Consider the following 25,140-nt stretch of genomic DNA (forward strand, 5'->3'; position numbering starts at 1 on the left):
AGGCAAATAGTAGATCCTGTATCTCTACATGAAAAATAGAGAAAGAAAATCACGTAAAAATATTAAATTCACACAAACTTCTTATCCTGTTTCTACTAAAGGAAGGATTTATAAACTTTTCAAAATCAGGAATGCCTGAATGCCAGATGGAGGCCTGGAAATTGCATTAAGTTGGTGTCACTGACTGAACATGAGGATGTCTTCTGTCTTCTGCCTGCACTGTGGCCTTCTGTAGACTGGCCTTCTAAAGAATTTCCCATTATTCACTTTCTTCTATGTGGTCACCACTCAGAAAGCCTTCCTGCTTGTCCCATGTGGCACAATTTGAGGTATCAGAAGTTTAGAGTTTATTGTCTCGAGAAATCTCCATCTACTAGATCCCGTGATATAGTGCAGGATAGCGTGGATGGTAAGAAACAGGCTTCTGGGGCAGGACAGGCTGAGTCCCCATCCAGTTCTGCACTTCAGTAGCTGGTGACACCTACACATTTCAGATTTTCTCTGGCTTCAGTTTCTTCATCCAAAAAATGAAAATAATACGATCACCTGCTTTCTAGGTTTGTTTGAGAGCTAAATGAAATATTTGCAAAGGGTTTAGGCCAATTCCTGACCCTACTAAAGTTTTAATAAAATGTAGCTCTTATATATTAGCTAAAAATACTAACAAGATAAACATGAAATGTTCAAACATGAATAGGCCTCTATTGATTTTGAAGCTCAGCGTTCAAAATGCTTAATAAATTAGATTATTTAGCAGTTTATCATCTAAAAGAGGTAGTCAAGCAGTGGACTCCCGTTTCGGAAATTCTCGTTGTTCCTGCATTAACTGTTTACTTTTCTTGATTGTAAAAATTATATATTTAAAAAATAGTTCTTGGATCCTGTAACGTGTACAGAAGACGGAAAGAGTATAAGCATGTGGTCCCCAGCCTCATTTGTTTTCTCTCAGTGTTCACAAAGCCATCAGGAATAGGGGTATTTGCCCTGAAACTGTTAGATAAATATCATTAAGGAGCTACCCAGAATTATTATCTCTACATTTTTACCATAATATTGCATGACTTTAATTCTCAGACTTAATGTTCAAGAAGTTAAAATTATCCAAGTTGTTAACATGGCAAAAATATGACGGGGAGGACTTTGAGCCTTGATCGGAAGTATTTGCTTTTCTCTTCATTTTGGAAAGATGCTATTCCAAGCCACATTTTAGCAACTAAAACATCTCAGTGATGGTTTCTGTTATATTTCCTTCTGCATTTAAAAGTATTTTCCAAAATGTATGTTAAAACCAAATGACAAGCAGCATTTAGTACATTTTTCTACATAAGTTTTATCTTTGGCGAAACCTGACTTTTTAAAAAGTAAAGTAATGAAACCAAATAATGTGTGTGCCGGGGCAGCTACTAAAACCCTTCAGGGCTTAAGGCAGTAAAGAGCAAGGCTTATCTCTGTGGATGGTCAGACAATCTGTTACTTGTTCCTTCTGGTTAGGAGACAAAAGAGGAAACTGACAATGAATCTTTCTGTATGTTTCACCTTGCACGTTCTAGCCTGAAGCCCTATTCTGCCTCCTTTGTGCTGACTCTCCTATGTTGCCTAAAGACTGCCTTGTGGAAGTAGTTTGAATAAATCAGCATTTGTAAGACTGTCGCCATTTTCCCATAAAACTGGCAGAGCAAAAAGTCTCCCACATAAAGCAGAAAGAAAAGTAAGCAATCATGACTAAATGTAAATGTTAATATGTTTATTAGGATTCCCATAGCTTTTGTTGAACGTTGATTGAAGGTTTGTGGGAATTAGAGTCTGCTTTGCAGGATTTTAGATAGACAACTATAAACCCAAAAGTTATCATTGAATCTATGAGTGTGTGATAGATTTAAAATGATAATCCTTGTATATAAGAGGTAAATATGATCTTTATTATAAGCACAGTTGGCTGTTGGTCTATCTTAAATGTTTACACTCTGATGACTTCCTCGGCGTAAATCACAGTTATGTTCGTCTGGGGCACGGATTTGTTTGGGGCACGGACTGTGCCAGGTACTGTTCTAGACGTGTGAATTCATCACTGAAGAACACAACATTTTTTCCCTTGAGGTGTTTACATTCTAATGAAAGGACTTATAGACAGAAAACATACTCATAATAAATGAGCAATAAATAGTAAAGTCAATTGTATTGTACTTAGAGGGTGATAAATGGTGTAGAAGAAAGAAGAAGCAGAGCAGAATCAGGGGACCTGGGCGTTGGCTATTTTGAATAGAGATCATGGGAGCCTCACTGAAACGTTGCAGTTTTGAACAAACTGGAAAGGAATGGATAAGGGAATTATCCATCGCTCTTCTGCTTCGCTAAGGAAGACCCAAGGATGGTTTTATGTTGCCTTTTAATTTTACTGCACTCTTGTCATAGCCCTGAGTTAGAGGAGAGACAGGTACTTAAGTCGAAGTCTGGTGTAAATAGCTGCTTTGGAAAAAATAATGCCGCTTCAACAAGCCTCCTACTTCCTTTTTCTTTTCTTTCCTCTTCTCCTCCTCCTTCTGACATCAGCATAAAAACTGATGCTTCGTTAATTGCATTTTTCTTCTATTATGAAAGCAACAGAGGAAAGAAAATCAGAATCTCTAACAAGGTTTGTTATGAGCTGCGAAGTTGCTGCGTTTTCTATGTAGTTTGATTCCCAGGGTTTTATAAACAGATTTGTCGCTCTCCAACACCAAAATCCAGCCACACACTAATGCGATCATTATAAGATTGTGAGTCAGGTATAATAGCATGATTGTTTTTATTTTATGCGTAGAGCAGCAAATATAGTATATAGTGCTGCAATATGACAAGTAGACTTTTTATAACGTGTCTGATCTAAGGGATACCTAGAGATTTCATTTGATATGTTTTGCAGTAAATCAGATGAGTAAGTGTGGTTTTTTTAGGTCACAGAAGCAGTTTGGGTATTTATTGCAGTCTCCAGTAATTCTGATATTTTTCACTGGATAGTAAGAGTAACAAGTCTGGCCAATAGCATAAAATGTCTGGGGGAAAATGTGGAAGAATCGTCATGTTAAGTAGTGCAGGTACACTGGAGGCAAACATAGTAAAAGCTGCATCTGTGTCAGTAGCTTTGCACATAACATACCATCTTTATGTTTGTGCCAACATGTTCAGAGATCAGTAGCAAAAGTGAATAGTACTTGGTCAGAGCAACAGATTTCTTTCCAATATATAAGTTAATATTAGACATAAATAAACATCGATTTTATTAATATACTGTGTCTGTTACATGAATATATAGTATGTTAAAACTAATTGGGCTAATCTCCACCTACCTGTGTCTCTTTCTCTTCTCAAACGAGAAGTTTGTTTCCTAACAACTTAATACTGGAATTTTTAGCATATTGACCTCTTACGCGTAAGGTACCACCCATCCTTATTTACATTATTAAATTCGATTTGATGCTCAGCAGCCTTAAGAAAAGCTACAATTAAATTCTGTGCTGGATATTTAGAAATTACTTTATGTTAATTCTGTGTAGGACTACATGAGTGTCATTTGAAAAAAATACCACGTTTCACACATTATTTTCACAATAGTAATACATTATTGTTCTAGTAAATAATTATTCAGTGACTCAGGATCTGTGCTAACACATAAATAAGTAGATGGTTGAAGATTCAAAGTACGATGTCATAGAGCTGGGCCTTTTTTTTTTTTTTTTTTTTTTGAGTAAGAATATCATACCAGTATTTTAAAGCATTCTTTTGGTGTTCTTACAGTTTCAAAGTGCTATTGGAGGCACTGGTTTTACTGCCTCAATGCTTTCTTCACTCATTTAGCCTTTAAAAATTTTTAATTGTACATGTCTATTTCAGATTCAGAAAGTAGATCTTTTGGGGGGCCATGTTTACAGAATGAAAAACTTTTATGCTCAACTATTAATTTTGAAAGGATATTGTGCTAGCATTCTAATACAAACTTATTTCTTATTTTCTACACACAAACAAATCATAAATCCCTAAAAATATTCATGGAATAAAAAAAAAAATCTGAAAAGAGAACAATGGAGAAAACCTCAACCTCTCATGATTTCATAGAAAATGAGTCAGTAATTTCAACAGACTTTGGGGTCATTTGGGTCAAAGCTGGCATATGTCTTAATTCTCCTACATAAAGACTGAGAATTTACATAAAGATTTGTTTTCAAATCTTTTAAAAAATTATAAATTAATTTTTTGATTCCATATTCTTCATTTCAAAATGATCACCAAGATAAGTCCAGCTACTATCCGTCACCATGCAAAGTTGCTACAATATTATTGACTATATTCCCTATGCTATATATTACATCCCCTTGACTTACCTATTTATAACTGGAATTTTGTACCTCTTAATCTCCCTCACGTATTTCACTTATCCAATGGCCCCCTTCCTTCTGGCAACCACCAGTTTGTTCTCTGTATCTTTGAGTCTGTTTCTGTTCATTCGTTTTGATTTTTAGATTCCACATATAAGTTAAATAATATGGTATATGTTTTTGTCCATCTGACTTATTTCACTTTAGCATTTAACTCTCTAGGTCGATCATTGTTGTAGCAAATGGTAAGGTTTCATTCTTTCTTATGGCTGAGTAATACTCCATCGTAGGTATGGACCACACCTTCTTTATCTGTTCATCTATCAGTGGACACAGGGGTGCATGCTTCCATATCTTGGGTATTGGAAATAAGGCTGCAGTGAACACAGGGGTGCGTGTATCTTCTTGAATTAATATTTTTGTTTTCTTTGGAAAACTATCTAGAAGTGGGATTGCTGGGTCGTATGGTAGTTCTACTTTTAGTTCTTTAAGGACCCTCCATGCTGTTTTCCACAGCAGCTGCACCAGTTCACATCCCACCAACGGTGCACCACATCCTTGCCAACAGCTGTTATTTGTGCTCTTTTTGATGATGGCCATTCTGACAGGTGTGACGTAGTATCTCATTGTGGGTTTGATTTGCATTTCCCTGATGATTAGTGATGTTGAGCATCCTTTCATGTGTTTTTTGGCCATCTGTATGTCTTCTTTGGAAAAAAATCTGTTCTATTCCACTGATGTATATGTCTGTTTTTGTGCCAGTACCATTCCGTTTAGATTACCATAGGTTTGTAGTATAGTTTAAAATCAGGAAGCATAATACCTCTAGCTTTGTTCTCCTTTCTCAAGGTTGTTTTGGCTATTTGAGGTCTTATGTGTTTCCATACGAAGTTTTTTCTTTTTTTTTTTTAATTAATTATTTTGCTGCATTGGGTCTTTGTTGCTGCACGTGGGCTTTCTCTAGTTGCGGCGAGCGGGGGCTGCTCTTTGTTGCGGTGCATGGGCTTCTCATTGTGTGGCTTCTCTTGCTGTGGAGCATGGGCTCTAGGCACGTGGGCGTCAGTAGTTGCAGCATGCAGGCTCAGTAGTTGCTGCTCACAGGCTCTAGAACGCAGGCTTAGTAGTTGTGGCACACAGGCTTAGTTGCTCTGCGGCATGTGGGATCTTCCCAGACCAGGGCTCAAACTCGTGTCCCCTGCATTGGCAGGTGGATTCTTAACCACTGCACCACCAGGGAAGTCCCTCCATACAAATTTTAGAATCATTTGTTCTAGTTCTGTGAAAAATGCCATTGGTATTTTAATAGCGATTGCACTGAATCTGTAATTTCCTTGAGTATTATAGTCATTTTAACAATATTAATTTTTCCAGTCCATGAACACAGTTTATCTTTCCACCTGTTCGTGCCGTCTTCAATTTCTTTCATCAGTGACTTCTAGTTCTCTAAGAACAGGTCTTTTACCTCCTTAGGTAGGTTTATTCCTAGGTATTTTATTCTTTTGATGTGATGGTAAACAGGATTGTTTTCTTAATTTCTCTGATAGTTTGTCATTAGTGTATAGAAATGCAGCAGATTTCTGTATATTAATTTTATATCCTGCAACTTTACTGAATTTATTGATGAATTCTAGTAGTTTTTTGGTGGCGTCTTTAGGATTTTCTATGTATAGATCATGTCATCTGCAAGCAGTGACAGTTCCATTCTTCCTTTCCAGTTTGGATTCCTTTTATTTCTTGTCTGATTACTATGACTAGGACTTCCAATACTATGTTGAATAAAAGTAGCAAATAAAAGTTTTTTCCTGTAGTTGATTTCTAGTCTAGTGGTTGGAAAAGATACTTGACATAATTTCAGTCTTTTTACATTTATTGAGAGTTGTTTTGTGGCCTAGCATCTGATCTATCCTGGAGAATGTTCCATGTGCACTTGAAAGGAATGTTCTGCTTTGTGGATGGAATGTCCTCTGTATATCTATTAAACTGTTGGATCTTACATGTCATTTAAGGCCACTGTTTCTTTATTGATTTATTGTCCAGATAATCTGTCCACTAATGTTAAGGGGTGTTAAAGTCCCTTACTATTATTCAGTTACTGTCAGTTTCTCCTTTATGTATGTTAATATTTGCTTTATGTATTTAGGTGCTGTTATGTTGGGTGCATATATATTTAAAATTGTTATATCTTCTTGTTGAATTGATCCCTCTATCATTATGTAATATCCTTCTTTGTTTCTTGTTGCGGTGCTTGTTTTAAAGTCTGTTTTATCTCATATAGGTATTGCTACCCCAACTTTATTTTTGTTTGCATTTGCATGGAATATATTTTTCCACCCCCTCACTGACAGTCTGTGTGTGTCTTTAGATCTGAAGTGAGTATCCGGTAGGCAGCATATATATGGGTCTTGTTTTTTTATCCAGTAATACTGTGTGTCTTTTGATTGATAAGTATGTACTTATTACCATTTTGTGAATTGTTTTCTGGTTGTTTTTGTAATTCTTCTTTCTTCCTTTCTTTACCTTTGTTCTCTTCCCTTTTGATTTGATGACTGTCTTTACTGTTATGTTTGGATTTCTTTCTATTTTGTGTATGTGTATCTATTATAGATTTTTTATTTATGGTTATAATGAGGTTCATATGTAACCACCTATATATATATGCATGATTATTTTAACTTGATGATCTTAAGTTCTAATGCATTATAACACCTCTGCGTTTTTACTCCACCTCCTCCCATGTTTAATGTTTTGGACAGCATATTTTACATCTTTTTGTGTATCCCCTAACTACTTATTGTGCATAAAGATGGTTTTACTACTTTGTTCTTTAATCTTCCTACTAACTTGATAAGAGGTTGATCTACTGCCTTTACTGTTTGTCTGTAGGAGACTCCAGTGGGACCCCGCAGCACGCTCGTCTCTGGTCACCAGAGCTGCACGCTCTAGGGGTGCCCCTGTGTGTGCTGCGGGGGCCCTTCTGTCGTGGTGGGGCTGACTCCTGTGGGCACGCTGGTAGGCGGGGCTGACCCCCAGTCCAGTGGGCTGCCCGGCCCTGCCTCATGAGGTGGCTGTCAGCCCACTGTTGTGCGGCGATAGGTCCCAGCATGGCTGGTGCCAGCCCGCCGCTGGGCAGGTCAGTGCTTGGTGCTAATAGGCAGGAGGAAGGACTCCAAAACGGCACTTGCAGCTCGCACGTCACTATGGTAGAGTGAGCTCCCCAAGTGGCTTCTGCCTGCATCTCTGTCCCCAGGGGTGTGCAAACTGTCTCCTGCCTCTCCAGGAGGCTCTCTAAGACCAGCAAGAGGGTCTCATGCAGGCTCCTTTCAAATTACTGCCTCTGTGCTGGGATTTGGAGTGCAGGAGATTTTGTATTTGCCCTTTAAGAGTGGAGTCTTGGGCTTCCCTGGTGGCGCAGTTGTTGAGAATCCGCCTGCCAATGCAGGGGACACAGGTTCGAGCCCTGGTCTGGGAAGATCCCACATGCCATGGAGCAACTAACCCCGTGTGCCACAACTACTGAGCCTGTGCTCTAGAGCCTGCACTCTAGAGCCTGTGCACCACAACTACTGAGCCTGCGCTCTAGAGCCTTCAAGCCACAACTACTGAGCCTGCGCTCTAGAGCCCGTGAGCCACAACTACTGAGCCCACGAGCCACAACTACTGGGCCTGAGCTCTAGAGCCTGCACTCTAGAGCCTGTGCACCAGAACTACTGAGCCTGAGCTCTGGAGCCCGTGAGCCACGGCTACTGAGGCCCACACACGTGGAGCCCATGCTCCCCAGCAGGAGAGGCCACCACAGCGGGAGGCCGCACTGCGGTGAGGAGTGGCCCCTGCTCACCACAACTGGAGAAGGCCCATGCACAGCAACAGAGACCCACCTCTACAGAAATAAAATAAATAAAGTAATTAATTAATTAATTATGTTTTTAAAAGGGTGGAGTCCCTATTTCCCATGGCCCCCTGGCTCTCCTGAAAGCAAGTCCCACTGGTCTGTAAAGCCAGAGGTTCTGGGGGCTCATCTTCTCGGTGCAGGACCCCCAGGCTGGGGAGCCCAGTGTGGGACCCAGATCTCTCAGTCCTTGGGGAAAACCTCTGCAATTGTAATTTTCCTCCTGTTTGTGGGGTGTGGGTCTTGACTGTACGTTGCCTGCACACCTCCTACCCATCTCATTGTGGTTCCTTCTTCATATCTTTAGCTGTGTCAGATCTTTTCTGCTGGTCTTCAGGTTCTCATTGATAGCCGCTCTGTGAATACTTGTAACTTTGCTGTGCCCGTGGGGGCAGGTGGGCTTAGGGTGGTCCTTCTCCACCGTCTTGGCCACTCCCTCCAAAATCTCTGTAAGATAAAAATAAAGGCATTTTTACATTTAGTTAATGGGAATATTTGCCTAAATGTAAAGCTTTAACTAGAAACTTTCTAGCATCATTTTATTAACCCCCAAACGGGCTGTATTTCTGTGGCTGAAATGAATGAGCCTTTATATAAAATCACACACAACACATTTGCCTACTGTTAAGGTAGGAGTTACTAAGTAAATGCACACAAATAATTAAAAGTAACGTGCCTTTCTAATTACCTTATCCATTTGATGTATTGTTTACATACATTATTGTTTACATACATTATTGTTTACATACATTAGAATTTCAACTAATGCAGATTGATGCTCATGGCTTTATTCTTTCTTTCCAGAATTTGCACACAAAGTGATTTTCTGAATTCTTAATGAAATTTAAAAAACAAAAGAAACATAGTTACGTTTCTGCTTCAAATAGAAACATCCTTTTTATTTTTAAAGCTAGCAAGCCCGTCCACTTCAGTGCACTGCATGAATTCCACATTAGTGAACTCCAGAAGGATTTTTTAACATGCTTTCTTGGCTTTTCCTCTGATGTCATCATTCTGTTTGAGTTTCCTTAGTCCTGAGTCGAGAATCCTAATAGACACGCCCTGTGTGTGTTGCCCAGGCCTGAGAAGCTCGCCGTCTTCCGTAGGTTTAGCTCAGTTCTCAGAGGCTCTGCGCAGGCTGAGCTTTGAGCTCACCGGATTTGACTTCTGCCACTTTTTGTAGCCTGAGCCTCGTATTCCACCAGCATAACTTTCATCTCTATTTAAAGTGTGGGACAGCTCGGAATGGGGTGAGGGACTTTGTGAAGTTGGGGGTCACAGCCGCAAACAGCTGAGCAGCTGGCTACCTGAGCCCGTGTCCTGTCCTCGGCATTCTTTTGATAAGATGATGGATCGAATGGAAGGAATGCAGGCATACTGGCTTCTGAGTACCAGTGAAGCCGTAATCCCAATGTGCGATCTTGGGAAAATTACCCTTTCATTGTCTTGGTTTTCTCATCTGTAGAACGAGGATAACCATACCTTTCTGGCAGGGATGTTTTGAGGATTAGTCATGGTGTATGTAAACCATGGGACACAAGCCTGCTGCCTAAAAAGACCTCATTGTGTCATCACTGTCTTTACTTTTGCAAAGCCTGCTGTCTGTGATTTAAATACCTGCTGTTTAGGTTATCTTCTCTGCTTCCCTTTAGCATGAACAAGCACAGCTGGAAACAAACTCTAGAGAAACTTATTTGTATACTTATGTGTAAATGTGTGTCACCAATTGTGGTAAAAATTTATACATTGAAGAGGAGATGAATGTGTCCCGTTACAGAGACATAATAGACCTAACTCAGTGTGCATGCCTAAACCAACTGCGGTGTAAGTCGTCTAAATACAAACCAGCCAACTAAAACTGTGACCTTAGGCCCCACCGTAGAAGAAGGACACAGGGCAGGAGTGTGGATGGAAGATGTGATCTTAAGGTCAAGATCTAAAAGAGGAAAAAGTCTATAACTTCACCTGTGTGGGTGGCAGGATTGATCCAAGGGCCTGGCTGGGAAAATGCTGTTGAGTGGCCTGCCCGGCAGTTTTGTAGGAAGAATGGTTAAAATTATGCCCCTGTTTTAATCTTTTTGTGACAGGATCCCACCTTGAAGATGATGGCTTCCAATAACTAACCTAGGGGAAATTTTAAATAAAAGTATTTGCCACTGCACATTCTTGGCATGGTCTGTGGGCGTGCGGTAAAGCAGGGTCCCTGGTAAGAGTTCGCTTGTGTAAGGGCGAAAATTGAAAACAGTCCAAGTCTAAGGGTATCACGTGAGCAAAAGCATACTTTCCCCCCCGCTAGTTCAAATACGCCTACTTTTTTCCTCCAGAGCTAAAATAAATCACTGTGGTTTTTTGGCATGGGTAGAAGAAGAAAGAAAAAAATGCTAGACTCTCACTCAGCAAATTAGCTCACACTCTGGGAAGTACTCCAGGGCCCAGACCTCCTTGAAGGGACAGTGAATTCGCATCCCCCGTAGTCCTCGGTGCCTCTGTGGGGAGCGGGCATGGCGGGCCAGGACCTGCTGTTTAAGTTGTAGTGTTCTGTTTGCTTCTTTTTCTTGAGCGTATAGAATTGGGTTTGCATCATCTGCAAAGCATCGTAAAGCCCCTTGTTTTTCTTGTTTGTTTACTCTTTATTTTAAAGAGTAGGTTGCAGCACCTACTCAGATCTTGTTTGTCCCTACAGAGTGGATAAGACACATGAGCCCCTGCCTGGTGCCTGGTGCTTTGGAGACAACCCATCAATGCTTATCACTCCCCCCAGCCTGCGTCTGAAGCGCACCGCGGTCCTTGTCTGAGTTTAGGCAGGTGGATTTCCGTCCCTTATGCTCACTGTTCCAGCGCCAAAGTCATCCCCTTCCCTTCTGCTTCTCTGGATCTTAAGATCAAGGATCCAGGTTCAAACGTGAGCCCCACCCACTCCTGTTACGACGTTGAGCACGTTCTCTAGCCATCGCGTCCACACATCCTAGGTGCAGATGCTTCTTGCTTTAACTCCCATGCCTTTGGTTCATTCGGCAAATAGCTTTACCTCCATGACAGCAGAGTCACTGAGCGTAACTTAAATAAGTAGAACAACCTAACGCGTGCCTCCAGTTTGCCAGCTAGGGAGACAGTTGGTGAGCAGATAGATGACATCGCTGTTTTCAGGTCTGTTTGAGGGTGAAGACGAGTGTGCAGACGATCATGACGGAGTGTGATCGGCCCTCTGACACGCAAGGGCAGGGGGCACAAGCAGTGGGCGCCCGACCCGCATTTAAAGTGTCAGGGAAGAATCCCTAGGGCGTATCTAAGACGCAGCCTGAATTAGCCAGGAAAGGACAGCAGTGTTTTAGCTGAGCGGCATGTGACGAGGACCCAGCAGCACGGAGAAGACTCCGCCACGTTACAGGGCGCAGGGGTCTCGCGCAGCCGGGGTGTACGGTGCAAGGCGGGAGTGGCGAGAATGCAGGTTAGGGAGGGAGGCGCAGCTGCCAACATGCAAGCCGGGCAGACCTGTCAAAGAGTCACGTCGGGTCCTCTTCCCAGTGCGGGAGTGGGAGGTGCTGGTGAGAAGTGACGGGAGCCTGGCCGGGATGCTGGGGACAGCGGTGCACAGTGCAAGGTCAAGGAAGGTGTTCCTTTCGCTTTCTTGGTCATTCCGGCTGTTTGAAGGTGGGAGACAGTGTGAATTTCCAGTACTGATGGGAAGGAGCGTGAAACAGAGTGCAGGAGAGGTGAAGACGCGGGAGGAGACCCCCTACGAGGGGCTGCAGCTGGCGGCTGGGTGTAGGCGCGCAGCTTTGTGGAGAGGACTGAGGAAGTGCGTGTGTTGGCGTTCTCAGAAAGACGGTGCTGGCTGCTGAGCAGAGGTAGGGGAGCTGCTTGGAGGCTGACTCAGGAGAGGGGCACAGATGAGGTGTCCGGGCTCGGGTGGCAGCGGTGGCAGTGGCACGTCGCAGCTCTGAGGATCTTCAGGAGGGAAGATCGACAGCCTTTGACAATTGTTAGAGTAGAGGGGAGGTTCTAGGTGTGAGGAGAGAGGAGGTTCTAGGTGTGAGGAGGAGGAGACTAGAGGGTTGGGATGTGACCACATGGTGACCCGGGAAATCCAATCAGGAAAACTGGGTAACTGCTGGAGAGCCCAGGGGTCTGAGCTCTGTGGGGAGCACAGTGTGTGCATCCCTGCTCCCGTTGTACGGGCTTTCTCAGTCCAGGCGCAGATGTGTAGAGCAGCCATAAGATTGACCTTGGACTCGAAGTTTCCATGACAAGTGTGATAAAGACCGGCGTGTAAGAGCTTTGAGGGTATTAGCAAGACAGTGGGAGATACCACAGCCCAAGGAAGTGAAGACCCGAAGGGCTGTTAGACAAAAAGAAAGAAACCACTGGCGGTCCTTTTGATGAGAGGAGGAATAACTGAGTGGGAGGGCTAACGATCAGGGATCGGGGTCTCACACGGGAGGCCTGAATCTAATACTAGCGATGAGATAGCTCCTGGTGAGGCAGAGTCAGGGTTTGCGTAGTTTGTGGTTGAAGTGAAGTGGGGAGGAAGTAGGCTCTCTGCAGGGGTGTTGAAGTCGTCCCCGATGACGGCAGGATTGGGGTGCAGAGGTGACGAGAGCAGTGGTCCCAGACGGGGCAGGACCGCCTACCGCGGAACACCGTGGACTTTCGTGAGGGCACCTATTCTTTATGCAGATGGCTGAGGATGCCGGGATGTACACCTGACATTTCTATGGAACAGAAACCTGTCCTGCATCCCACACGACTTCCCAGTGTCATGCTGGACACTGAGGGACTCACAGGTGACTCACCCGTCCCATCTCAGGGGAAGGATTTCTACACTGCGCTTGCACATACACTGCACGTTCTTTGTAAAAGTTTTATTTTCTTCTCTTTGATAGCCTTGATGTGTTGTATCCCTGTTTCCTTATTAAGGCTGCTTTTTCCTCTCTTTCCTTATCATATTCCAGTAAGACCCATCTGTGTTTCCGTTGAGTTGCTAGACTTTATTCTGATGTTCACCTGTATCCTTGGGCTTTCATCTGTTCTTTCTGGTACAGGATGGCTGCTAGTCTTTTTATTACTCTGAAGTCCAGACTTATTTAGAATAAGTAGGTGCGGACATCTGACTTCATTTTCTCCAGTCATGCCCGAGCATTTACATATCGAAATACACATTGTTCTATTGTAAATTACTTTTTGATCCTTCATACATTACAGCTAGGGCGTTATATTAATTTGGAGGGAGAAAGTATATGCGCTAGCAAGTTATATCAGCTGTGAATGCCATTTCAGGATAAAACTGGGATATTATAGAGTATTCTTTTTTTTTTCTTTCTTTTTGGAGGGGGCATACGCGGGCCTCTCACTGCTGTGGCCTCTCCCGTTGCGGAGCACAGGCTCCAGACACGCAGGCTCAGCGGCCACGGCTTATGGGCCCAGCCACTCCGCGGCATGTGGGATCTTCCCGGACCGGGGCACAAACCCGCGTCCCCTTCATCGGCAGGCGGACTCTCAACCACTGCGCCACCAGGGAAGCCCCAGAGTATTCATTTTAGAGAGAGACTTGAGAACCACTGTCTTGGGGCAGAGAGCTGGCCCCCAACAGCAGCGTGTGGGAAGGCGGACGGCGCTGGCCAGTGGCCAGCGGGGGGACAGGTCAGTTTGTGCAGGCGGAGGCCCCTTCGTCTTGCTCCCAGCTCGCCCCCACCCAGACCCCCAGCCGCTCTGCTCTGTCCTCCTGAGTGTCCTCCATTGTCCAGCATAAAACCCCATGCTTTTCAAAGCCTGGAAGAGTAAGTAGGCAAGGGAATGAACCCTTGAATACCTGGGTGCGGTGCTAGTTACTGGACATGGGTTTTCATTATTCCTTCCAAGAAAGGGAGCATGGTTCCTTTTAGGATTAGAATGAAGTCCAGCCAGGGCTCAAGGACGAGAACATGTCCAGTGTCTTAGTCCTTTCAGGCCAACACAGCAAAATATCACAGCCCAGGTGGCTTATAGACGACAGACATTGATTTCTCACGGTTCCGGAGGCTGGAAGTCGGAGATCAGGATGCCAGCAGTGGGGGCGAGGGCTCTCTTCTCTCCTTGTGTCCTCACATGGCCAGGCGCTAGAGGGCTCTGTGACATCTCCTATTAGAGCACTAAGCCCTTTTATGGAGGCTCCACCCTCGTGACCTCAGAACCCCCCAGAGACCTTTGCTTCTAACAGAATCACGTTGGTGTTAGGGTTCCAACATGTGAATCTGGGGGGGACACAGACATTCAGACCACAGCATGGGTGTCGCCAGGTGAGGGAGTGTTGAGGATGGGCACGTAACGGAGGGCAGTCTGGCCCTGTGGCTTGCGTTCTGCTCAAGGCGTGACACCGTCACCAAATAGACCTCGATGGCAGGGCTGTGAGAAGCTAGCCGTCTGGGGCTTGTGCCCTTCTAACTCTTGATTTCGGATTCATATCTGAAACCACTCTTCATTTTCTGGCCCCAGTCTGTTCGTTTTGTGTGACTCTCCCGACCCAGTTACTTTCTCTGAAGGCAGACTTCACTTATCTTTTAATCTTCACAGCGTTTACTGTTTGCCTTGTTCACAACAGGTGTTTATATGTGCACACTGATTGAAGTACATCAGGTCTATGTAAGTTTTCAAAGGCTTAAGGACCAACTGGGAATAAACAGTGTTGCAGAGGAGCTTGACGTTGCACTGATGGTTTTGCAAGTTTAAAATGCATGATGAGGTGTTTGCACCTAAAATAAAATCAAGGTTCAAAGATTTTCTTTTATTAGGATCTAAAAACGTTTAAAATTGTGTAATTCCGTTTTTTTAGGTGCACCTATTTTTTAAGGTCTTCGGGATACCATTACCTGTTAATGTACTCAGATACTCTTGAATATGTTTCATTTGAAACAAAGATTTCTAATCCTTTTAATGGAAAGATGGGGATTTAAATTTAAAAAGTAGAAAAGCGAAATTTAAAAAAACAGGAAAAATAAAGAAATAAAAAGTAGAAAAGCAAGCAAATGACTCCTAGTTTTTTCTTACGTACAACTTAACTAGAGATAATCTCTTGACTTGGGATACATGTGAAGTTGGGTACACGTTTTCAGTCTGTCTTACGGATCATGTCATCATAGCAATGTTTATATGGTGTGTTCTGTTCAGGAGTGAATTTCTGTTTTCCTGTTTTTCAGGTCCTGTAGGGGTAGGTTTGAATGAACTGAAACGAAAGCTGCTGATCAGTGACACACAGCACTACGGCGTGACGGTGCCCCGTAAGTTCTGTGCTGTTTGCTGCTACTACTGCTGGCCCAGCACGTACACAGCATGTGTGCTGCAAAGCCCTGGTGTCAGCACTCACATGTAGACCTCACCACAGCCCTGGGGAGTAGGAAGTGACAGTGTCCACATTTTACAGAGGAGGAAACTGAGGCACAAGAGTTAAGGGGTTTGCCCCAGATGACACAGATCACTGGCAAGGTGTTTGTTGCTCTCAGCTTCCCTACTTGCATTTTTTATGGTGGATTTTAATACAGGTATGACATCAAATTATTATTTACAAGTTTTCTGCTCCATACAAGTTTATTCTGTTTCTTCAATTTCCAGAGTTTTCCATGAGCTTTAAGATTAGAAGGGCCAAACTGCAGAGAGTGGAGGAGGCTTCTTATGAACGTTTCTTAATTACTTTTCATATTGTAGTAATTGGCATAGAGTAATTTTTCATGGCCATATAATCCAAATGTGGTAGGCTTCTTATCAGTATACAGAATTAGGTCTATTTTTGTAAAAGTGGTTTTCACAGGCATTCTTACAAGTGAAATGTGATCCTGGAAGCATTTTGATACCCAGAATAAATGCCATTTGACAACTTAACAGGTTGATGTTAGGGAACCATCTAAAAGACTAGATTAAATGTTGGCTTTTTAAGTGGTTTTAGTAATGTTTTAAAAAAATCATTTGTATAATGCCCTTAGCAACGTTCTCTAGTTTTGGACTAGTTGAACTTTATTTTAAAATTACAGTTTTCTGTTACCTTGTTACGCCTTGTTACTGCATTTTTCCAAGTTATTGTTTGTAATCGTTTTCAGCCGTAAGTTATAGGGCTGCTGGTTTCTACCAACAGAGATGAAAGTAGAGGAAACTGGAAATAGGGAATTAAACAGTTTCTTAATTATGTATTTCTCCCACAAAAGCTGAATTGCAATATACAAGTCATTAGAACATTTTACAAAACAACTGTTAAGCTTACAGGTGAGCAATTACAGAAGAAACCTAGAAGATGGAAAACAGATTACAAAGGAAAAAAAACAAATTAATTTCCTACTGTGTCTTCATTGCCCTTATTTGTCTTATTTTGCCCTCCCAACAACGGTGTAAGATGGGCAATATCTCCACGTCACAGAGGAGGAAACAGGTGAAAGGATACTTTGATTGACTCAGAGGTTCCACAGGCAATAGCTGCACTTGGATTTGAAGCCAGGTCTCACGTTCTCGCTACCGTATAATGCTGCGCAGCCCTTTGCAACTCCAGATTCTCTTTACTGCAGCCCAATTAGTAGTAAAAACTAATTTCTTTTGAAGAGGATAAAAGTTAATAAGGCTGCCTATCACATGTAACCCTCCATGATAATTTTGGTATTACTCAGGGCACTTTGGACTCAGTTAATCCAACTATTAAAATACTGTTTGCGTCTGAAGTTGTTATAGAAGTTAACAACATCCAGAAATGTTCTGGGGCTGAGACTCTCCAAAGAAATCCCTAAAGGAGTAATTTTCCTTTTTAAACAGGTGTTAATGTCAAAAGATCCCCAGAACGCAGTGTTTCCCATACTTGCCTGATAATAAGAGTCTCTTGAGGTTCTTATGAAAAGATTCCAAGGCCTTTCCAAAGAGATTCTCCTTCTGGAGACCTGACAGAATTCCTGAAAATCTGTATTTATAGCACGTATCCCAGGTGATTCACTGTGTCAGTCATGTGTGAGAAATACAGCCATAGCATCAAATGAGGATGATTTAATTAAGTAAGAAGATATTTTAAGAGCAGTTTGGGAATTTTAGATTGCTTTGCTTTGTAGAAGACTTTTAGGTAGAGTTGTGATCATCTGGAGAAAAATTATTGCTTTGATTACACCACTGGTATTCTGTTCGATGTTTAAATTCTCTGTTCCAAAAAATGTACCAGATATCCACCAGAAGGGGTAAATGGAAAAGCTTTGGAGCAGTGGAACTCTCGCACATTGCTGGGGTGGGGAAGCAGAGTAATTCAGCCACTTTGGAAAACTACGGGTCTGTTGAGGCTGAGCACACCCGATACCCCGTGACCCAGCCGCTCCGCTCCTAGGACACTCCTCCCAGAAATGCATACAGTATGTACTCAGATATGCATAGAAACGGTACTCAGAAGAGCTCAAAACTGGAAGCTGCCCCAGTGCCCATCAGTGGTAGACCGGACGAGCAAATGGTGGTATATTCACACAGAGGGATGTTGTAATGCAGTGATAACCTGCTACCGCATGCGAAAGTACAGGACTCCCACAAACATCGTGCTGAGCGAGAAGAGGCTGACGGACGCAAACGAGAACGTGCTTGTGACGCCCTTTCTGTAAATGCAGGAAAGGCAGTGCTAATACGTGCTGTTAGAAGTCTTGAGGAGGTGGGTGGGAGGGGGTTCTGCGTCCTGGCGAGTTTCTTCTTCAGAGTACTGGTTACACGGGTGTATCTGATGTGTGAAGATTCATCGGGCTTCCATGGGAACTTCTCTGTATATTATACTTCAGGTTTTTAAACATAAAAAGGAAACACTTGGTAGTTAATTGTTGATTTAGCTAATGTCCTGGTTTTGATACGTACTATAGTTATGGAAGGTGTTACCCTTGGAAGAAGCTGAGTGATGGTTACATGAGGCCTCTATGTGCTATTTTTGCAACTTATTGTGAATCTACGATTATTTCAATTTAAAAAAAAAACTTTTTGAAGGGATGCTAAATTAGGTAAATGCTATTTCTTTCGTGCTAAAATGGACGAACAAACTACGTGAACTTTTAAAATGATCCACATAGCCATATTAGACATGCCAGGTTGCTTTTAAAGAAAGTGGTCAGAGCCCCTGATTTCTGCCTAAACGTGCTTCTGTGTGGGAAGCTTCATCCTTGCTAAAGCAGCATCAAGATTGTTTTAAGGCCCCGGTTCATCCTAACAAGTCTATACGGCTGTTCACATAGTGCTTCAGAAGGCTTTTCAGTAAACTAAAGCAGTTAACAAAGCTCAAAGCCGATAGAGTGGATGTCAGTTAAAACAGTTAACAAAGCTCAAAGCTGATAGAGTGGATATCAGTTAAAACAGTTAACAAAGCTCAAAGCTGATAGAGTGGATATCAGTTAAAACAGTTAACAAAGCTTAAAGCTGATAGAGTGGATATCAGACACTTGATGGATTCCAGAGTGTTTATAGTGTGCAATTCGGGTGCTCTCTCAGCCAGCCACACCCACTAAGCACTCTCTGTGGTTTCTCGTGAAGGTATATGTTACAGTTACGTGTTGTCAGAGGCTTCAAAGGCCTCATGCTCTAGAACGCTTCTTTGTAGATAGGATATCTCTGTTGAGATTTCTAAAAATACATATGTGTATTGCAAGTTAGGGGACCAGTTAAAACTTTTTTTTTTCTTCTTCTCCCACCATGGTGGTTATTCTGGGGTTTTGTTGGGAGCACAGGAAGACAGTGGAGTTCATTTCATGTTTGTTTGATGTTTCTTTTAAACGATAAACATGGCACTTAAACAGTGAATCATGGCGAGGTAGTGGCCTGTATTGTGGTTTGATGCCCACCTTTGCCTTCTAATTCCTTCTCGTAAGAGTTTTCTGACCCTGATTCAGGATTGCTTGCGTTAAGGAGCGTATGAGATTCCTATGGTGCCTGGTTACAATTAGGCAGTAAAATTCTTCACCGGTAAAACCACATCAGACCTGGACAGTTCAGGCTGATCATGATAAGCAATTTGGTTGTAGATGTTACCTTATAACTGTTTAGCAGTGTCATAAATGTCTTATTCACTTGATCTGGGTCTAATAACATTTTTAACCCTCCCAAGGGGATTCCATGTGTCCGTGCAGTAATCCTTAAACTGTGTGTTCCAGATTTTCAGTGTTCTGCCATTAAAATTGAATAGTTTTTGGTTTTTTTTGTTTTGTTTTTTGTTTTTTTGCGGTACGTGGGCCTCTCACTGCTGTGGCCTCTCCCGTCGCGGAGCACAGGCTCCGGACGCGCAGGCTCAGCGGCCATGGCTCACGGGCCCAGCCGCTCCGCGGCATGTGGGATCTTCCCGGACTGGGGCACGAACCCGTGTCCCCTGCATCGGCAGGCGGACTCCCAACCACTGTGCCACCAGGGAAGCCCTAAAATTGAATAGTTTTATTCAACCTTTTCTCAGTTCATGAGAGACAGATTACTGCACACAAAATCCTCGGTTTTGCTTGTCAACAGTACATTTTTCTTAAGCCTGCTATTTGCTAAAGGAATACCAGCAACGACAATAACAATCAAGTAATAAATGAATGTCAGCCCTAAGCTCCGAAGTCGGGTCTTGTGCTAACTTTACTATCGTGTATATTCTTGGATGCGTATTATGTTATATACACTTTAGTAGAGTCTGTTTTTCTGCTCTGAAATTCATTCTCAGCTTTTATGGTAGAATTAAATTTATCCGTATTCCGTGCTGTTCAGCAAAGCAAGTGACCTTCTGTAAAGGACGGCACCACCTCTTCATGCCCCTCCAGCAGCTCTGAGCGTTCTGTTAAAATACGCTTGCTAACTAAATAGCAGGGACCTTAAATTTTGAATGTAATTTAAACTCATTTGGTTTTATAAATCTATTCCTTTTTGTGTTCGGTTACTTTTTCCCCACTTCCCTTATTTTTCCTTTTATAACATTATTGAGATATAATTAAAATAAATAAAGTGCACATATTTAAAATGTACAATTAGATCACCTATATACACACACGCGAAATCATCACCACAGTCAACAGAATGAAATTTCCATCTCAGAAAACGTCCCTGGGCCCTTTGTAATCCATCCTTCCACCCCTGTCCCCAGGCAACCACTGATCTGCACTCTGTCACTGTAAGATTAGTTTGAATAGCTAGCATTTCTCATGAATAGAATTATACAGTACGTTCCTCCATTCTTTTCTTTTCCACCTGGCTTATTTCACTCGCCTTGATGAGTCTGAGGTTCACCCGTGTTGTTTCATTGATCAGTAATTCATCCCTTTGAATTGCCAAGTAGTCTGCTGCATGGAAGTACCACAGTTTGTCTATCCATCCAGTCACCTGTTGATGGATACTTGGGGGTTTCCCCACATTTTTGACTACTACAAGTAAACCTACTATGGGCATTGTATTCAAGTCTTTTGATGGGCGTATTGATTTGTTTCTCCTGGGTAAATAAGTAGAAGTAGAATGGCTGAGTCATATGGTAACTGTAGGTTCAATTTTTAAAGAAACTGTTTTCCAGAGCGGTTATGCCCTTTTACAACCAACTAGCAGTGTATATAAGCTCCAGTTGCTCCATGTCCTTGTCGACACTTGGTATAGTCGGTCTTAAATTTTTGTCAGTGCAATGTGTGTAGTGATGTCTCATTGTACTACAATTTGCATTTAACTCGTGACTGTGATGTTATCATTTGGGTTGTTACTGACTTTTGAGAGTTCTTTGTATATTCTGAAAGTGTTCTTTATCTGATAAATGGGTTACAGATGTTTTCTTCCAGTCTGTGTGGCTTGCCTTGTTAGTTCTTCATGGTGTTGTTCAAAAAGCAAAAGTTTTTAATTTTGACAAAGTCTAAATTATCACATATATTTTCTTCTATGTGTTGTGCTTTTTGTGTTCTATCTAAAAATTCTTTACTATCTCAAGTTCACAAAGACATCCTCCTGTTTCTCCTACAAGTTTTATAGCTTTAGGTTTTACATTTGGGTCTTGATCCATTTCAAGTTATTTTGTTGTGTTATTGTTTAGCAGACTTGCCGTGTTTCTGACCTCAGGAGAAATTCAGTCTATTACCATTAAGTGTGATGTTGACTCATTGATGCCCTTTGTTTGCCAAGACCTTTTATCACAGATGGGTGTTGAATTTTTTTCTAATTCTTTTCCTGCATACATTGAAATGATTGTGTCTTATCTTTCATTCTGTTAATAGGGTGAATTCCATTGACTTTCAAATGTTAAGCCAACCTTTCTTACGATCTGGAATCTTTATATATATATATATACACAAATGGAATTTGACTTGCTAAAATTGTTAAGGAGTTTTGTGCCTAAATATGATGCATATTTGTCTATAATCTTATTTTCTAATGTGTTAGACTTTGCTATTATGATTGTACTAATATCATAAAATGAATTAAGCAATGATTCTTCCTCCTACCTGCAAAAAATGTTCATGTAAGATTAGTGTTATTTCATCCTTGAATGATTGATAGGCATCATCTGTCATCTAGGCCTGAAGCTTTCTTTTGGGGAAGGTTTTAAAAAGTAAATTTGATTTATGTAATAGATGCAAGGATATTTCGATTTTTTTTGTCTCCTCTTATTTCAATTTTGATTCATTGTATTTTTCAGGAAATTTGTCCATTTCATCTAAACTATCAATATGTTGGCATTAAATAGAACATAATATTCTCTTATCCTTTTTAATATCCAGAGGCTCTGTGGTAATAACCCCTTTTTCATTCTTTATATAGGTGATTTTCTCTTTTTTTCTTGATCAGTGTAATCAGATTTTAAAATTTTGTTTGTTTTTCTTTATTGTCTTTTTTTCTATTTTAATTCTTTTTCTGTTAAAATCATATTTTTTGTTTTTCAGTTTTATTGAGATATAACACTGTAAGTTTAAGGTGTACAGCATAAGGTGTTCACTTACATATATTGCACAGTGATCACCAGCATAAGTTGAGTTATAGAATCATCTCATATAGATACCAAAAACAAAAGACAGAGAAAGAAAAGTTTTTTTCCTGTGATGAGAAATTTTAGGATCCATTCTGTTAGCAACTTTCATATATACAGTGGATCAGTGTTAAGTATAATCATCATGGTGTACGTTACATGCCCAATACTTACGTATTTTATAACTGGAAGTTTGTCCCTTTTGACCACCTTCATCCTGCCCCCCTACCTACCTCCAAACCCTCCCACCACTTCTGATAATCAAAAGTCTGATCTCTTTTTCTTTTTTCACCTCTTTTTTGGAATATAATTGCTCTACAATGGTATGTTAGTTTCTGCTGTATAACAAAGTGAATCAGCTATACGTATACATATATCCCCATATCCCCTCCCTCTTGAGCCTCCCTCCCACCCTGCCTATCCCACCCCTCTAGGTGGTCACAAAACACCGAGCTGATCTCCCTGTGCTATGCGGCTGCTTCTCACCAGCTACCTGTTTTACATTTGGTAGTGTATATATGTCCATGCCACTCTATCACTTCACCCCAGCTTACCCTTCCCCCCCCCATGTCCTCAAGTCCATTCTCTATGGCTGCGTCTTTATTCCTGTCCTGCCCCTAGGTTCTTCAGAACCGTTTTTTTTTTTTTTTAGATTCCATATATGTGTTAGGATACAGTATTTGTTTTTCTCTTTCTGACTTACTTCACTCTGTATGACAGACTCTAGGTCCATCCACCTCACTACAAATAACTCAATTTCGTTTCTTTCTATGGCTGAGTAATATTCCATTCTATATCTGTGCCACATCTTCTTTATCCATTTATCTGTCAGTGGACACTTAGGTTGCTTCCTAATGTCCTGGCTATTGTAAATAGAGCTGCAGTGGACATTGTGGTACATGTCTCTTTTTGAATTATGGTTTTCTCAGGTTATATATCCACTAGTGGGATTGCTGGGTCATACGGTAGTTCTATTTTCAGTTTTTTAAGGAACCTCCATACTGTTCTCCATAGTGGCTCTATCAATTTACATTCCCATGAACACTGCAAGAGGGTTCCCTTTTCTCCACACCCTCTCCAGCATTTATTGTTTGTAGATTTTTTGATGATGGCCATTCTGACCGGTGTGAGGTGATACCTCATTGCAGTTTTGATTTGCATTTCTCTAATGATTAGTGATGTTGAGCATCCTTTCATGTGTTTGTTGGCACTCTGTATATCTTCTTTGCAGAAATGTCTATTTAGGTCTTCTGCCCATTTTTGGATTGGGCTGTTTGTTTTTTTGATATTGAGCTACATGAGCTGCTTGTATATTTTGGAGATTAATCCTTTGTCAGTTGCTTCATTTGCAAATATTTTCTCCCATTCTGAGGGTTCTCTTTTCACCTTGTTTGTGGTTTCCTTTGCTGTGCAAAAGCTTTTAAGTTTCATTAGGTCCCATTTATTTATTTTTGTTTTTATTTCCATTTCTCTAGAAGGTGGGTTAAAAAGGATCTTGCTGTGATTTATGTCATAGAGTGTTCTGCCTGTGTTTTCCTCTAAGAGTTTTATAGTGTCTGGCCTTACATTTAGGTTCATCCATTTTGAGTTTATTTTTGTGTATAGTGTTAGGGAGTGCTCTAATTTCATTCTTTTACATGTAGCTGTCCAGTTTTCCCAGCACCACTTATTGAAGAGGCTGTCTTTTCTCCATTATATATTCTTGCCTCCTTTATCAAAGATAAGGTGACCATATGTGCGTGAGTTTATCTCTGGGCTTTCTATCCTGTTCCATTGATCTATATTTCTGTTTTTATGCCAGTACCATACTCTCTTGATTACTGTAGCTTTGTAGTATAGTCCGAAGTCCAGGAGCCTGATTCCTCCAGCTCCGTTTTTCTTTCTCAAGATTGCTTTTGGCTATTCGGGGTCTTTTGTGTTTCCATACAAATTGTGAAATTTTTTGTTCTAGTTTTGTGGAAAATGCCATTGGTAGTTTGATAGGGATTGCATTGAATCTGTAGATTGCTTTGGGTAGTACAGTCATTTTCACAATGTTGATTCTTCCAATCCAAGAACGTGGTATGTCTCTCCATCTATTTGTATCATCTTTAATTTCTTTCATCAGTGTCATACAATTTTCTGCATACAGGTCTTTTGTCTCCTTAGGTACATTTATTCCCAGATATTTTATTCTTTTTGTTGCAGTGGTAAATGGGAGTTTTTCCTTGATTTCAGTTTCTGGTTTTTCATCATTAGTGTATAGGAATGCCAGAGATTTCTGTGGATTAATTTTGTATCCTGCTACTTTACCAAATTCATTGATTAGGTCTAGTAGTTTTCTGGTAGCATCTTTAGGATTCTCTATGTATAGTATCATGTCATTTGCAAACAGTGACAGTTTTACTTCTTTTCAAATTTGGATTCCTTTTATTTCCTTTTCTTCTCTGACTGCTGTGGCTAAAACTTCCAAAACTATGTTGAATAATGGTGATGAGAGGGGGCAACCTTGTCTTGTTCCTGATCTTAGTGGAAATGGTTTCAGTTTTTCACCACTGAAGACAATGTTGGCTGTGGGTTTGTCATGTATGGCCTTTATTATGTTCAGGAAAGTTCCCTCTATGCCAACTTTCTACAGGGTTTTTATCATAAATGGTTGTTGAATTTTGTTGAAAGCTTTCTCTGCATCTATTGAGATGATCATATGCTTTTTCTCCTTCAGTTTGTTAATATGGTTTATCACATTGACTGATTTGCGTATATTGCAGAATCCATGCAATCCTGGGATAAACCCCACTTAATTGTGGTGTATGATCCTTTTAATGTGCTGTTGGATTCTGTTTGCTAGTATTTTGTTGAGGATTTTTGCATCTATGTTCATCAGTAATATTGGCCTGTAGTTTTCTTTCTTTGTGACATCCTTGTCTGGTTTTGGTATCAGGGTGATGGTGGTCTTGTAGAATGAATTTGGGAGTGTTCCTCCCTCTGCTATATTTTGG

General features: G+C 41.3%; 1 protein-coding gene across 1 annotated transcript in view; it reads left to right on the forward strand.

Moving 5' to 3' along the window:
- MPP7 (MAGUK p55 scaffold protein 7) overlaps positions 1-25,140 on the forward strand; it is a 165,646-nt gene that overhangs the window by 130,134 nt on the left and 10,372 nt on the right. Inside the window, exon 11 of the mRNA XM_065900993.1 lies at positions 15,411-15,491. Coding sequence (XP_065757065.1) covers positions 15,411-15,491 — 81 coding nt within the window. The remainder of the gene's footprint in view (positions 1-15,410; positions 15,492-25,140) is intronic.

This window comes from Phocoena phocoena, chromosome 2, assembly GCF_963924675.1.
Source record: "Phocoena phocoena chromosome 2, mPhoPho1.1, whole genome shotgun sequence".
Classification (NCBI taxonomy): Eukaryota; Metazoa; Chordata; class Mammalia; order Artiodactyla; family Phocoenidae; genus Phocoena; species Phocoena phocoena.